Source organism: Dermacentor andersoni, chromosome 4 (assembly GCF_023375885.2).
Source record: "Dermacentor andersoni chromosome 4, qqDerAnde1_hic_scaffold, whole genome shotgun sequence".
Classification (NCBI taxonomy): Eukaryota; Metazoa; Arthropoda; class Arachnida; order Ixodida; family Ixodidae; genus Dermacentor; species Dermacentor andersoni.
The window spans coordinates 90,244,917-90,257,779 of NC_092817.1; the positions used below are offsets into that span (position 1 = coordinate 90,244,917).

Below are 12,863 nucleotides of genomic sequence, written 5' to 3' on the forward strand. Positions count from 1 at the left end.
TAATAATAATAATAATGTTTATTGCCATCAAAAACACAAAGGAACATAAACAGGCCGGTCTAAGCCTCAGTTGGCTGGTAGGACCGTGCCTATGAATATGATACACATGGCTAAAAAAATGCATGAATTGACGAAACATGTAAAACAAAAATTAATGAAAAAAATGGAGAAGAACAAGACAACATTTCTTTACACTACTTAAAACGAAGGAAGTTGAAGTAAATATTAGGATGCTAAAACGTTCGGGAGGTTAATTTCACCATCTCTGCTTTAATATTTCTTTCAGTGTACTTTTCGATGTCGCATTAAAAAATTCATCTGGCCATTTGTTAAATATATCCGGCGCATAATATTATTGTTGTTGTTGTTGTTATTATTATTATTATTATTATTATTATTATTATTATTATTATTATTATTATTATTATTATTATTATTATTATTGCCATTTTACAATCCCAGTAGATCAGAAGGCAGGTCCGTCAAAGCCAAGGAAGTGGCTTGCGTGTCTTGGCCCGGCACGTCGGCAAAGACAAATCGGCAACATGTACAGCAATGAAAAGCTGGTGAATCTCATCACAACAGCAAAATGAAACAGAAACTCAGCTGAAATCAGTGACAACCGAAACAGAAGAAATGAGAAAAACGGAACATTATTTACTATTACACGTAGCTTATAGTGCCTTCAACAATTTTTTTCCAGTTTCGTTTCGTGGTTGCAGTAAATATATGATCAGGTAGGTCATTGAATATTCTTCGGACATAGGCATACCTACTAACTTTACCAAATCTTGTGTTGCAGTATGGCAGTATAAATCGCAGTGTTTTCCGTAGAGCACGGGGAGCAATATAGTCCTGTTTGAAATCGGGGTTCCCAAAAATTCTGACCACAACCATTTCAGTGAACAGAGTTTTGAATGACGGAAGACCCAGACGTGTAAACAACTTTACATTGACAGCCGAGGAAGAATTATACGCAATGGACTTCAACATACTTTTTAGAATTCTATCAATTTGACATTGCCACCGAGAAGAGCAGGAACCGAACAACGTAATGCCATAACGTAAGACACTGTATGCTAAGGCATGCATGATAGTGATTTTACAGGCATTGGAACAATGAATTTGATGTTAAAAAGTAGCGATAACACACTTCTGAACCTGCCGCAAATACATGTCATATGATCCTTCCGTGAGAGGTCACCGTGAAAGAAACCACCAAGGTATTTAATGCGATGAGCAAAACGTGAACAAGGTGAATGCAGGAGCCAACGTTTCGACAAGTGGACTTGTCTTCTTCAAGGCGACATATGCTTTCCTCGCCACAGTATATATAGGTGTCAGACGCCCTTGACACGCCGGCTAACGCGCGTGGGTTGACAGACTAGGGTGAGGGGAGGGGGGGTCCTGGCTTTGACCTTGTACACAGCGTTCCTTTACTAATTCGACACGCTAACACACTTTCCCTCGTTTCCGCGCCCTCCCGCCTCACACCCCCTCCCCTTTAGAATAACCCCACCTATATATACTGTGGCGAGGAAAGCATATGTCGCCTTGAAGAAGACAAGTCCACTTGTCGAAACGTTGGCTCCTGCATTCACCTTGTTCACGTTTTGCTCATCGCCTTGAATTGCCATCTCCCGGATTCCCCGTCTTTTCTCAAGGTATTTAATAGAGTTTACATATTCTGCGGGGGCACACTGATACGATTGGCAATTAGGACAGTGCAGAAACAGTTATATATTTGTAACGGTTGTTTTGGGTTTCTAAAAGACAGCAAACCAGGTTATCGCATCGTACACACTCTCTTGAAGTAACGCAACTGCTTTTAAGTAACATACATGTTTAGTTAAAAGGACAGCATTATCTGCATACTGAAATATCATACACCTCGATACAGCTGACGAAAAATCATTTATAGATATGTTAAAATAAAGAGGAGACAAAATATAGCCCTCAGAAACTCCAGCTTTCACAGGTAATTTGTCAGCTTTCACAACTTGTCTGAAGATATCACCTGCGAGCGGCCGTAAAAATAGTTTTTAGGAACTGGTAAAATTGCCCCCTGAAACTGAGCAGGTATAGTTTTTCAAGCAGAAGTTCGTGGTTCACAGTACCGAATGCTTTAGAACTATCGGGAAACAATGCACATGCAAACATGCTTTGTTCTCAAGCTGCGTTTAATTCGTCTGAAAATTCCTCGAGCAGAGCCAATGGTGCCCCGCCCCGCGACAAAACCAAACTGACTGCTCGATATGACTGAAAGCATATCTAGAAATGAAGTCATGGTTTCTAAGAGAAATTTTTCTATTATTTGTGACATGATTGGTAACATCGAAATAGGTCGGTAGCTGTCCACATCACCTTTCTTTCCTCCTTTAAATAATGGCGTTACAATGACCGCTTTTAATTCCACCGGCATCGTAGCTGTGTCTAGGAATGCGGTTCGTTGGAGCAAAGATACCGATATATTGTCTATGCCAGCTGATTTATGTGGCCTAAACCCAGCAACTATTCTTGCGGGTACGTAAAACGTGATCGTCGGTAAGAACGCGGAGACTGATATGACTTTTTATTTTCCAGATCGGCCAACTGGCATCGTTGAGGTTGCTCCCGAATTGCGTGCGATATGTTGATTGAAGATTGTGGCTGTCTGCGCAAGATAATCTGGGAAAGCGTCGGCTAGCTTTGAACTGGTAGTGTCTCTACCGCGTAGGTGGTTTATGAGTGACCACGTTTTCTCCGGTTTTCGAACAGATAATTGAAACTAACGTTGAAAATAGCGGCGTCGTTTTGCGCATCGTATATGGGCGTCGACTTCATTCCTTGCGATTCTGCAGCTAGCGCGAAGCTTAGCATTGCTTGGAGTTCGCTTAAGCCGTTTCTGCTGCAAATCTCGGTCGGCGATTGCATTCGTGATATCCACGGTTAGTTAAGCCGGTTGTGATTTCTTCTCTGTTTAGTTATAACAATTCGAGTACAGGCTTCTTGAAAGCTGCGTATTTGCGAACAAAATTGTTCATAAATCAACACTGGCGTCTGGAAACAATCAGTGAACACCAATCGAACCTGCCAATCATCTCATCCAATTTGCGTTGATCAACAAAGGCAACGCGCGTTCGTCTATCTGAGCTATTTACTTTCCAACCATGAGGTGTGTTAAAAAGGCGCCTCAAACTAAAATGACAGACAGTGAAGAAGTTATCTGCTAAGCGCTGCATGATCACGCATGAATGCCGATCGTGATTAGGCGCCCGTACGGCGATGTGGTCTAAGCAAGAATGCGTTGTTCGGCCATTCACAACTTCTTCGCGTGTGAAGGTGGTGACCATGCTTTCGAGGCCAAAAACAGAAAGGGCAGATAAATAATCCGACACTTAGTTTTGCCTGGGCATAATATGTCAATATTTAGATCACCGGTGAGGCAAAGCACCTCCTCATAACCGAAATCCTTCAAAACAGTTTCTAATTCTAGTACGAAACGACTGACATTGTTTGCAGGAGGCCGTTAGATCGCTAACAAAGTAAAAGTGATCTGAAAAAAACCTTAGATTTAAACACAGGCCTTCCGCATGAGTAAAACCTACATCAATGCATGATACTGTGTATTTTTTGTTCACAAAAACTGCAATTGCACCCCATCGACGGTGCGAACGAGTCACGAATTCTGCACTGTAACCTTTTATTACAAAGAACTGCGCGCTTGATTCGGGAATATTTATTTCGGTTAGAATAAGTACAGCTACAAAATTTGTTGCATTTTATGTAATATTTCTAAACTCATCCCAGTATTTACGTACACTGCGAATATTTATATTGACCAAAGTAAAGTCTAATTCAGAATTCGGACCGAAGCTGTCCTTAAAAGTTCCAAAGTTCGAAAAATCAAGTAAAATGTACGGAGTCATATTCACTGGATGTTTTGAACATCCGTTTCATTGCTATTGCGAATGAGTGGAGAATCTTCGTCCTTCTTAGCGAAGAGTTTTCCTCCTCTCACCCAAGCGAACTTGTACTTGTGTAGCTTGCCTGCGGCCCTTGCAAGCCAGAACAGATGCCGATTTGCCTTGGTTAGATTGTCATCGAAATAGAGCTTCGGAAGCAGTTTCGATTCACAGAGCTGTCGAAGTTTTCCACGAGCTTTGATCCAGTTTTCTTTCATGTTTACCTTTGAGAAACGAACTAAGACCGTAGGGATAGTGTCTATATTGCCCTAAAGTCTGTGGACAGCAACGACGTCAGCATCAACAGAAAATTAAGGCAAATCAATTTTCCGAGCAAGATCATTCAGTATTTTCTTCAAATCTTCCTTATCGGCAACCGGCAAACCACGAATTTTCAGATTTGCTTTTCTGCTGTGCTGTTCAGATCCATTTTGATCATGCTGTAATCGTTGCTATATCTCAGCCTGAGCGTGGACAGCCTGATTTAGCTTCTGAATTTCTTTGTCTCTGGTCCTTGCGGCATCTTCAGACAACTTGAGCTGTTCGCGTGTGCTCTCGTACTGCTTTGGCAAGAAATTTACGTGGGTCTTCAAAGTCAGAGACGGTCTTCGTCAGCTTGAAGAATTCTGCTTTGAGAAGACAGCGAGTCACCTTTAGCATGAAGTGCCGGTAGTACTTTCTAAGCTATTTTTTACGCAATAATAATAATAATAATAATAATAATAATAATAATAATAATAATAATAATAATAATAATAATAATAATAATAATAATAATGCAACGACAGCAGCCAGGTCCACGCGGCGGCCCAGGAACGCCGGCGGCGCCTGCTGCTGCGGTTCCGGCTGGCTGCGCGGCTGTGCCGGCTCAAGGCACACGAAAAGCAGCCCCTGGAGAAGCTCAAAGAGCTGTTCGCCGAGTCCACTACGGGCATCGACCGGCTGGTGGTCATCGAGAACCGCTGGCGCTTCTGGATATTCTGCACCGTATATGTCGTCTTCTTCGTCGTCACCGTCATCAGCATCGGTGAGCCACTTCCTGAGACGGCGCGTCACCGCCCCGTGCGCGCAGGCGCTGTGTGCGCGCGTTTTGAAGCGATCGACGGCTGTTGTGATTTCTTGAGTCACTGGGACGTGTTAGAAGTCATCGTAGTTGCCTGTTGTAACCATGGAGGAAGGAAAGGAATGCGAGGGAGCGTCATGGGATAAAACTGAAGTCGAGAAAAGTCGGCCGAACACGCGATCGAGTCACGGTGAGCTTTAGTGCCCATACACTGCAGCGCAACAGTTCACAGTAGCAGCGCTAGTTGCGCTCTGCCGAAAGGACACCGAGCGTGGCAGCAGCTTGCGGCAGTCACAGTTGCACTTTGCAAGGAAGGCTATAAATGTATACGTTCCAATAAACGACGGAGCTTGCACAATTGGCGTATGGGGAGAAAACGTGCACAGAGCGGTTGGTACAACGGAAGCTTTTTACAGCGACGCTGTATACGACTCGGATCCCGGGATTTCTTCGTCTCCGTCGACAGAACAGTCGACAGAAGACCATTCCACGATTAAAGAAAAGCTCTAAAAAGTGTCAAAAACCACTTTATATATTATAAGGCGAGTTCGAACAATGCGAAGCACGTAGCGTTCGCCTCATTCGTTTCCCGGTAAAGATTACGGTTGCATAAGCTGCCGATGCCGCGAAGCGGAAACTGTAGCATACGAAGCAGGGAGTGACGTCACTACACTTTCATAGGTAAAAGAAGAACCCGCCTAGCAAATGATTTCATTTGTCTTGTGATAGCGCTATATATGAAAGCCACGCATAGTTAGGACTCCCGAAGAGCAGCGTGAACACGATGAGCGGCGACCGGAACAGCAACGTCAATATGCACAATAGCGACGTGCACAGGCCAGACAATTTAATTGTCTTACATGTCGATCATTTCATGTAGTGCATTGCTGAGTCGTTCAAGGCTACGCCACATTGGTCTATCGGATCAGGTGATATCACAGCTTCGCTGGCCGACCACATTCACAGCGTGGATTGGAGCCCAAAAATTTTTTTCTTGTATTTACCTGAGCCAGAAAGCTCACCAGAGACAGGTATGGGGACTTTCACTGGAGTCTTTTTTCTAGATCTGAGGACTTCATTGCTGTGGGAACCTTGCTTTTAAATGTGCCTTTGGGACGACACGACTTGCTCCCATTTACCTGCCGCTTATACTTCCATCCAATTGGGGTCGTAGCGGTCGATACAGAGTTCTTAACGGCGAATCGTCAGTTTTTTGTCGTCAGTGGCTGGCCCGTGTCACTGAGGCGCACGTAACATACGGATTGCCGCTGCGCAGTGCTCCTTCGGCGCTCTGCCGGTGGCAGGGTCGTCAGCGACGGGAGGAATACGCACCACAGGCACGTTCTGCGTATGCTCCGCTCAACAACGACCATGAAGTTTGGTATACTCTGCAAATTTTGCACCAAGAGGATGCTTCATCCCGGGTCCAACTCGGACGCCGTCTATTCAAATACATGTAAAACGAAGGTATTCACTGAGCTAATTTCAAATAAGTTTGTTGCATTTAGGAGAGAACGTTAAGTTGTACTGACTGTAGTAAATGGAATTTTGATTTGAGGCTTGAACTTTCTTTTAAGAAAATCACAAAAATCGGTAAGTTTGGGAAAGATAGACGCACGAAGTTCACAAATCCGCAACTGAGCATCAAAATGAGATATATCGCAGTTCTTTAAGTTGCATACGTCAGAACATTCAAAGCAGACAAATTTCATACATTATTTTATATTTCACGTGAATTTGCTACTATGTTTACGAAAGTTTTGCAAGAGTTCTACTCACATATTAGTGGTGTATCTGAAAACCATGTATAGTACATCAATTATCACCTCTTTAGATGTATTATTAGAGGCAATTGATAAGATTGTAATATCGTTTTTTCGTTGCTGAGTTACAGAGTTGTAAACTTGATGATCTGAGAATTGCGATTTTCAACAACCTTTATAAAGAAATCGACGGCCTAAATAAATAATCTGCTTACAACAGCCACTAGATTTGAGAGAGTTGGCTTGTGAAGGTTGGTTGCATGACGTGATTTTCCCTCCTAGTTTGTTTACTTCCTCCATGGTTGTAACGCTTCAATACAGATAGGCTTGCATGTATACGTTATAGCGCCTACTGCTGAACCACCGCTCTTGGTTCGTAATTTATGCATTTTAGGATGCTTGCGCAGAGTAGCCGCTAAGCGTCGTCCATGTGAACTATCAGTCTCCGTTGCACAACCTGCGCAGCCGTCCCAGTGTCATTAGGGGTCTGTTGGTGCATGCACTAACTGAAACCAAGGAAAGCCGGAGGATTCGCAGCAGCAGGTCTCCGCGGAGTTGCGCAAGCTGTCACTCTCAGTGCGGCACACTTTGGCCCCTAGGGAAAGTCTTTTTTTTTTTTCTGCATGCATTGACCTCATTGAGGTCGACATATTGATATCTTTCACGTGACGTGACGAACCCTGCTGCTCACCGCGCCGGTGCACCAACATGGCGGCTACCATGACGCCAGTGCAAGCCATTTATATAGTCTCGTGCAGCCGGCACGATGAACTGCTGATCGTTACCTCCGGCGGCCCAGCGAAAGCTGTTAATAGGGGCGCTATAACGTAAAGCTATTCATTCTGTTTCCATTCCGTTTCTACCTCTAGCTCTCGATGACTGGGCAAATATCTTTTGTCCGCCCCCACTTCGCTTGTCTGTCGTGCGATGTCACGAAAACAGCGAAAACTCCCTAGCTTATATGACATGCACACATTGATTATGCATGATTAGGCCGAACAAAAGAAAAATAATTATTTCCGATTCTACGCCTTTTTTTGCCATTAGCCCTCCGCTACTGGTCAAAACTTTCCTAACTGCGCCCGCCTCTCTTATCTGACACGCGATGTTGCAAAACCGCGAAAACTCACCAAGTGAAAGTGACGTGTTGGCACTAAAGATGCATTAATAGCCGGATACTTCTTCTGAAATAGCCGGACACAGCCCCGTTTCGAAAGGCATTAAAGATGGCTGCCCGCCTATCGCTCATTCTCTGGCTACTCGGAGCTGGCGGTGGGGATGCGTTTCTTTGCGTGTAACAAAAATGTTCGCGTGGCAGTATAAAGCTGCCGAGCGTTTCTGGTACGTATATGACATCGCTCTGCCAATTCTTCTTCGCTGATGACCCATTTTAGCGGAATATTTAACTCACCGTCACATGCCCCCGCAATTTTCGACCAGCCACCACAAGCTAAGCAATGAAAAACGGACCAATCACAGACGCCGGCACCGCCCTTCTTGTCCGGTTATCTGCTTTCACTGCGCAAGTTCGGTCCCACCGAAACGGTCTCCACTTCTGCGTGCTCTTCGTCTTTTGTCAGTCAATTAGATAAGAAGAACCTTTGAAACTAGGCAACGATATTTGGTTTCAGAGCGAACAAAAGTGGCCTCCTATAAACAAGGAGAGTGTCTGTTTGGTCTGTGCAAGCAACTCGGCGGGTCACCGCCCGATGCTTTCATCAGCGGTTACGTAACTTTGATGTCAGGAGATTGGAATAAAACCAGAATGGAACAGTTTCACGTTATAGTGCCAACGTTATCAGCGCAGTCATCGAAAAGTTGTAGTGACGCCTTTTTATTAACGCCCTTGCGTATACAAAGGGTTTCAAATTTCAATCAGATACATATGGAAAGAATGAACGCTACTTACACTATATTTGTCAAACGTTTAGAAGCCGCCGCTAAAAAGACAATAACATGGTGTAGCAATAGTGTTTTTATTATGCACTGTGGGCAAGACCCGTCGCTTGGCTTTGGCACAGGGATATTGTAGCACGACCTGCGCTTCGAAGTTCATGAGAGAGAATACAAGTGCTGCCCTTTTTAACGCTTGTATTTTGTGTTTTTTGAGTAACGAGTGCTATACGAGGGCCACGGTAAGCGGCTAGACGATACAGTTATACTCACGTGAAACGCCTGCGAAATCTTTGTCAAAGACTTTATGTAAGTCACTTGAATTTGACAGGGTCCAATTAAACGCGGCTTCACGAAGCCGCGAATTACTTTAACACCGCGCATATAATTTGAGGATGAGCTTGATCCTCGTATACACTATATAAAGCAGGTGAAATGTTACGATCTGTCGTCACAAACGAACGTAGAGCGTAGTTAACTCCATTACAACGCAAATGTGGCGTTCCATTAGGCGATTATTTGTGATTAAGCTTTTCCTTGCGAGCATCGTTGGCCTAGTTGCCACATTCAGCCTTTTAGATGCTGGTGCCACAAAGCGTTCGTAGGTTAGCGCAATCACGCGTCTTAGAGGCGTATCTGTTCTTCATTGGTCTAAATGTTGGGTATGAACGTCGCGTCCTAATGTTCGCAATTCCACCTCAAAAGAGAGAGAGAGAGATTTATTATGGTAGAAAAGCTGAGAGGTCGGCCTGAATCAAAGTTGTGACCTGCTACTCAGCATTGAGGAAGGGAGAAGGCATTAAAAAGAGAGGGTGGGAGAGATGTGGTGTTGATGAGAGTGAAGATGGTGGTGAGTGAACTTGAACACCAAAGACTCTTCAAAGTCTCAAATCTAGATCGCTCTCGTGCAAGCATTTGATTAGCGCTTTTAAATCCCGCCGACAAGAATCCGACCAAGGTCCAAATAGAACCTTTTCAGACAAAGTTTGATTGGCAAACCAATGATTGTCGTCGCACAACATATCACATATCAGCACAAGACGTGCTCTGTTGTCTCGGGTACCTTGCACTCCTCGCAGTCCGGACTATCTGCACGTCCAACAAGGTGTGGGTATCACCGAGTGAACGCCGCACTATAATTGTAACATGTGTAGCAAGCTTGCATAACTTCTTCGGAACGTGGGCGGTAATTTCACTTATATGCTTGGCAGAGTCCGTGAAGGCGTCGATGACGGTGACTCGGCAGCATCCAGTATGCTCTAGTGTTTTCGTACACACTAGAGCATTAGTCTACGGTCGAGAAAACGGGATGGATACTTGCGCGGTATTATTAGATCGCGTTCCGGCTAGCACGAACACAAAATGGTCTAATTCCCAATGCGCATGTGTTGCCTTACAGGAAAAACGCTTCAAAACCACTTCGAATACCGCGACATCGTGTCCATATCAATGACCGAAGGCAACAGCCTTCAACTCCCCGCCGTCACGTTCTGCAACCTGAACCCGCTCAGGGCCTCGGCTGTGTGCTCGCCGGACACACTGGGACTGATCAATGGTACCATAAGAAACATCCTCTGCGATCAGACAGGACCCATGGTGCGTAAGTGCGGAAATAACTCCTCGCATATGAGCACTGCTTAAAGCATTGTTCAGATCAGCTGTCCATCTTTTCTCTTCTGCATGCATGCATAGACAACAATTGTCGGCACACCAGACAACAATTGTCGTCTGGTGTGCCGCAAGGGTCAATTTTGGGGCCTGTCTTATTTTTATAGCTTATTAATGACATTGCAGTTGGTGTCGATCCAATGGTTGATGCGAGATTGTTCGCCGATGGCTGCGTTTTGTTTTGTTATGTGAAAAGTGTCAGTGACCAAATAATTTTGAATGAATCTTTGAAAGTTATCAATGACATGGGACATGAAAATTAATTTTGAGAAAACTACCTGTATGACAGTTACAAATAAGAACCCCCCCCCCCCCCCCCCTGCAATATTCATACACCATTAACCAGAAAGAAATCAAGCGTTCCAAGCATGTAAAATATCTCGAAATCCCTATATATATTACCGATAATTTGAGGTGGGGCAAACATATTGAGTACATTTGCGGATCTGCGCAATGTAAGGTTGGTTTTCTAGAAAGGAGGCTACGAAATGCCACTCCTGATGTCAAACTCATGGCATATAGAACTATAGTAAGGCCAGCACTGGAATATGCAGGTATCGTTTGGGACTCTCACAGTCAAACCAAAATTAGCAAATTAGAAGGAGTCCAGAGGCTAGCGGAGAGCTTCATTTTTTCGAGCTACGACAGAAAACAATCCGTAATTGCGCTCCTTGACGGGGCCTATCTAAAACCCTTGTCTCAACGAAGAAAAATAGCGCGACTGAAATTCCTATATGAACTTTATAATAAAAACTTGAAAATAAATCCAGATCTATATCTACGACGTCCAGTATGAGTGTCAGCTCGTATAAATCACCCTCATGCCATTCAGCCTTACACGCCAAGGGTTGACACATTCAAATTTCCATGTCTCATTCAAGCCATTGTTGAATGGAACAGACTCGACGCCAATGTCTTCACAGGATGCCATTCAGCCAAAATGTTTCAGCAGAGGCTGGAAATGCTTTTTGTGTAAATGTGTTTAAAATGTTCTCCCACTCTGTAACAGTCCGTAAGGGCTTAACAGTATTGAAAATAAAAAAAAATTAATAAAAAAACGACTTCCTTCAACGTTCAAACCGTTCCCCTATTGAAGCCAATGTGTAAAAGTGAACTGGCAGTGACAATACAAGACAAGCGTTCCATATATGTATTTCGGCTTGTCATTTATTGTAGCTATTTCAGGAAAGAGTTTTTGTGGACCTAATGCATCTGTGAATCGTGAGTCTCATGATCAGGCTCTCTTAAGCACTTTGAATTTGAAGTAATATGCTGCCTATCCCCACTGGCCGGCACCTGTCCTTACGAACCTCGGTAGCGTACGAACTACTTCGTCAACAATGTTCAGGGTTCTTGGCCACACTTTGCAGCCTCTTATGCATGTAGGGAATCGAACTGATCGCATTACGAGTGAATTAAACTTAGTGAAAATACTCAATTTGCTTGGTAATGGATCAAGACGGCAAACTGGGCCAGTTGGTTAGGATTCATTGCAAGGTTCGTAACAGCGCAACACAAGACACGGACAAAAGGAAGGTAGTAACGACGACACGGCGCCGTGTCGTCGTGGATACCTGCTCATTGTGGTATTCTGGCCAACGAAAAAGCAGATTAAGCGGCACGTAAAGGTCTTCAACACCAAAACTATAAACGGATCTATTTCACTAGATCTTATGCTTCCCAACTAGCTAAAGATTTGCTTCTGAAGAAGAGGACCGGCTGTGGAGCTTGCCGACCCAGCATTACCCTTTCCTTCACTCAATCGACCCAGATCTCAGATACAGACTCCCATCCAACATTCCTCGCCATTTGGAAACTCTATATCATCGTCTTCGCCTGAACACCGCCTATGGAAACGGCTTACGGTACCGCTTCGGTCAAGTGACAAGTCCACACTGCAACAACTGTGGCTCAATTGAAACCGCGGAGCATATGCTGTTCGAGTGTCGAGCGTATGCTGATGAGCGTGCGTTCTATGAACATTGCATGCATTCGCTTACAAATAGACCTTTGTCATTTGACTGTCTCTTAGGCCCTTTAGCCTGCCTTACATAACAGAGGCGTGTGATGAACTTTTTATTCACATATTTAGAAAACATTGGTCAACTCGACAAACTTTAGTTCTACTCTGTCACCCTCATGCACATTTCACACAGCGAATTCTGTCACCTCATTGTGGGACGGTGCATACACTTTCTTTCCCCGATTCCCTTCCCCACGCAGAATAGCATGTCAGCGATGTCTGTACGCCAACTAAAATCTGTGCCTTTCATTAAAGGGTTCTTTCTCTCTTTTGTCCGTGTCTTGTGTTGCGCTGTTACGAACCTTGCAATGAATTGCTTGGTAATGTATGATATCGAAGTACAGCTAAAATGGTACGGAGCAGCGAATGTACTAAATATAGCTGATAAAAAAGTAAATTTTCACGCTGGTACTCGCTGGTACACGCTAGTACATGTCTCGTGTGTTCAAAACGTAAGAAGGAAAAAAAAAGCACTTGCAAGCGCTTGAGTGCAAGTCTTAATTGACCGT

General features: G+C 44.1%; 1 protein-coding gene across 1 annotated transcript in view; it reads left to right on the forward strand.

Moving 5' to 3' along the window:
• Window positions 1-3,149: 3,149 nt before the first annotated feature.
• Window positions 3,150-12,863, forward strand: part of LOC126536808 (acid-sensing ion channel 1C-like) — a 39,766-nt gene continuing 30,052 nt past the window's right edge. Inside the window, exons 1-3 of the mRNA XM_072287623.1 lie at window positions 3,150-3,154; window positions 4,733-4,971; window positions 10,063-10,259. Coding sequence (XP_072143724.1) covers window positions 3,150-3,154; window positions 4,733-4,971; window positions 10,063-10,259 — 441 coding nt within the window. The remainder of the gene's footprint in view (window positions 3,155-4,732; window positions 4,972-10,062; window positions 10,260-12,863) is intronic.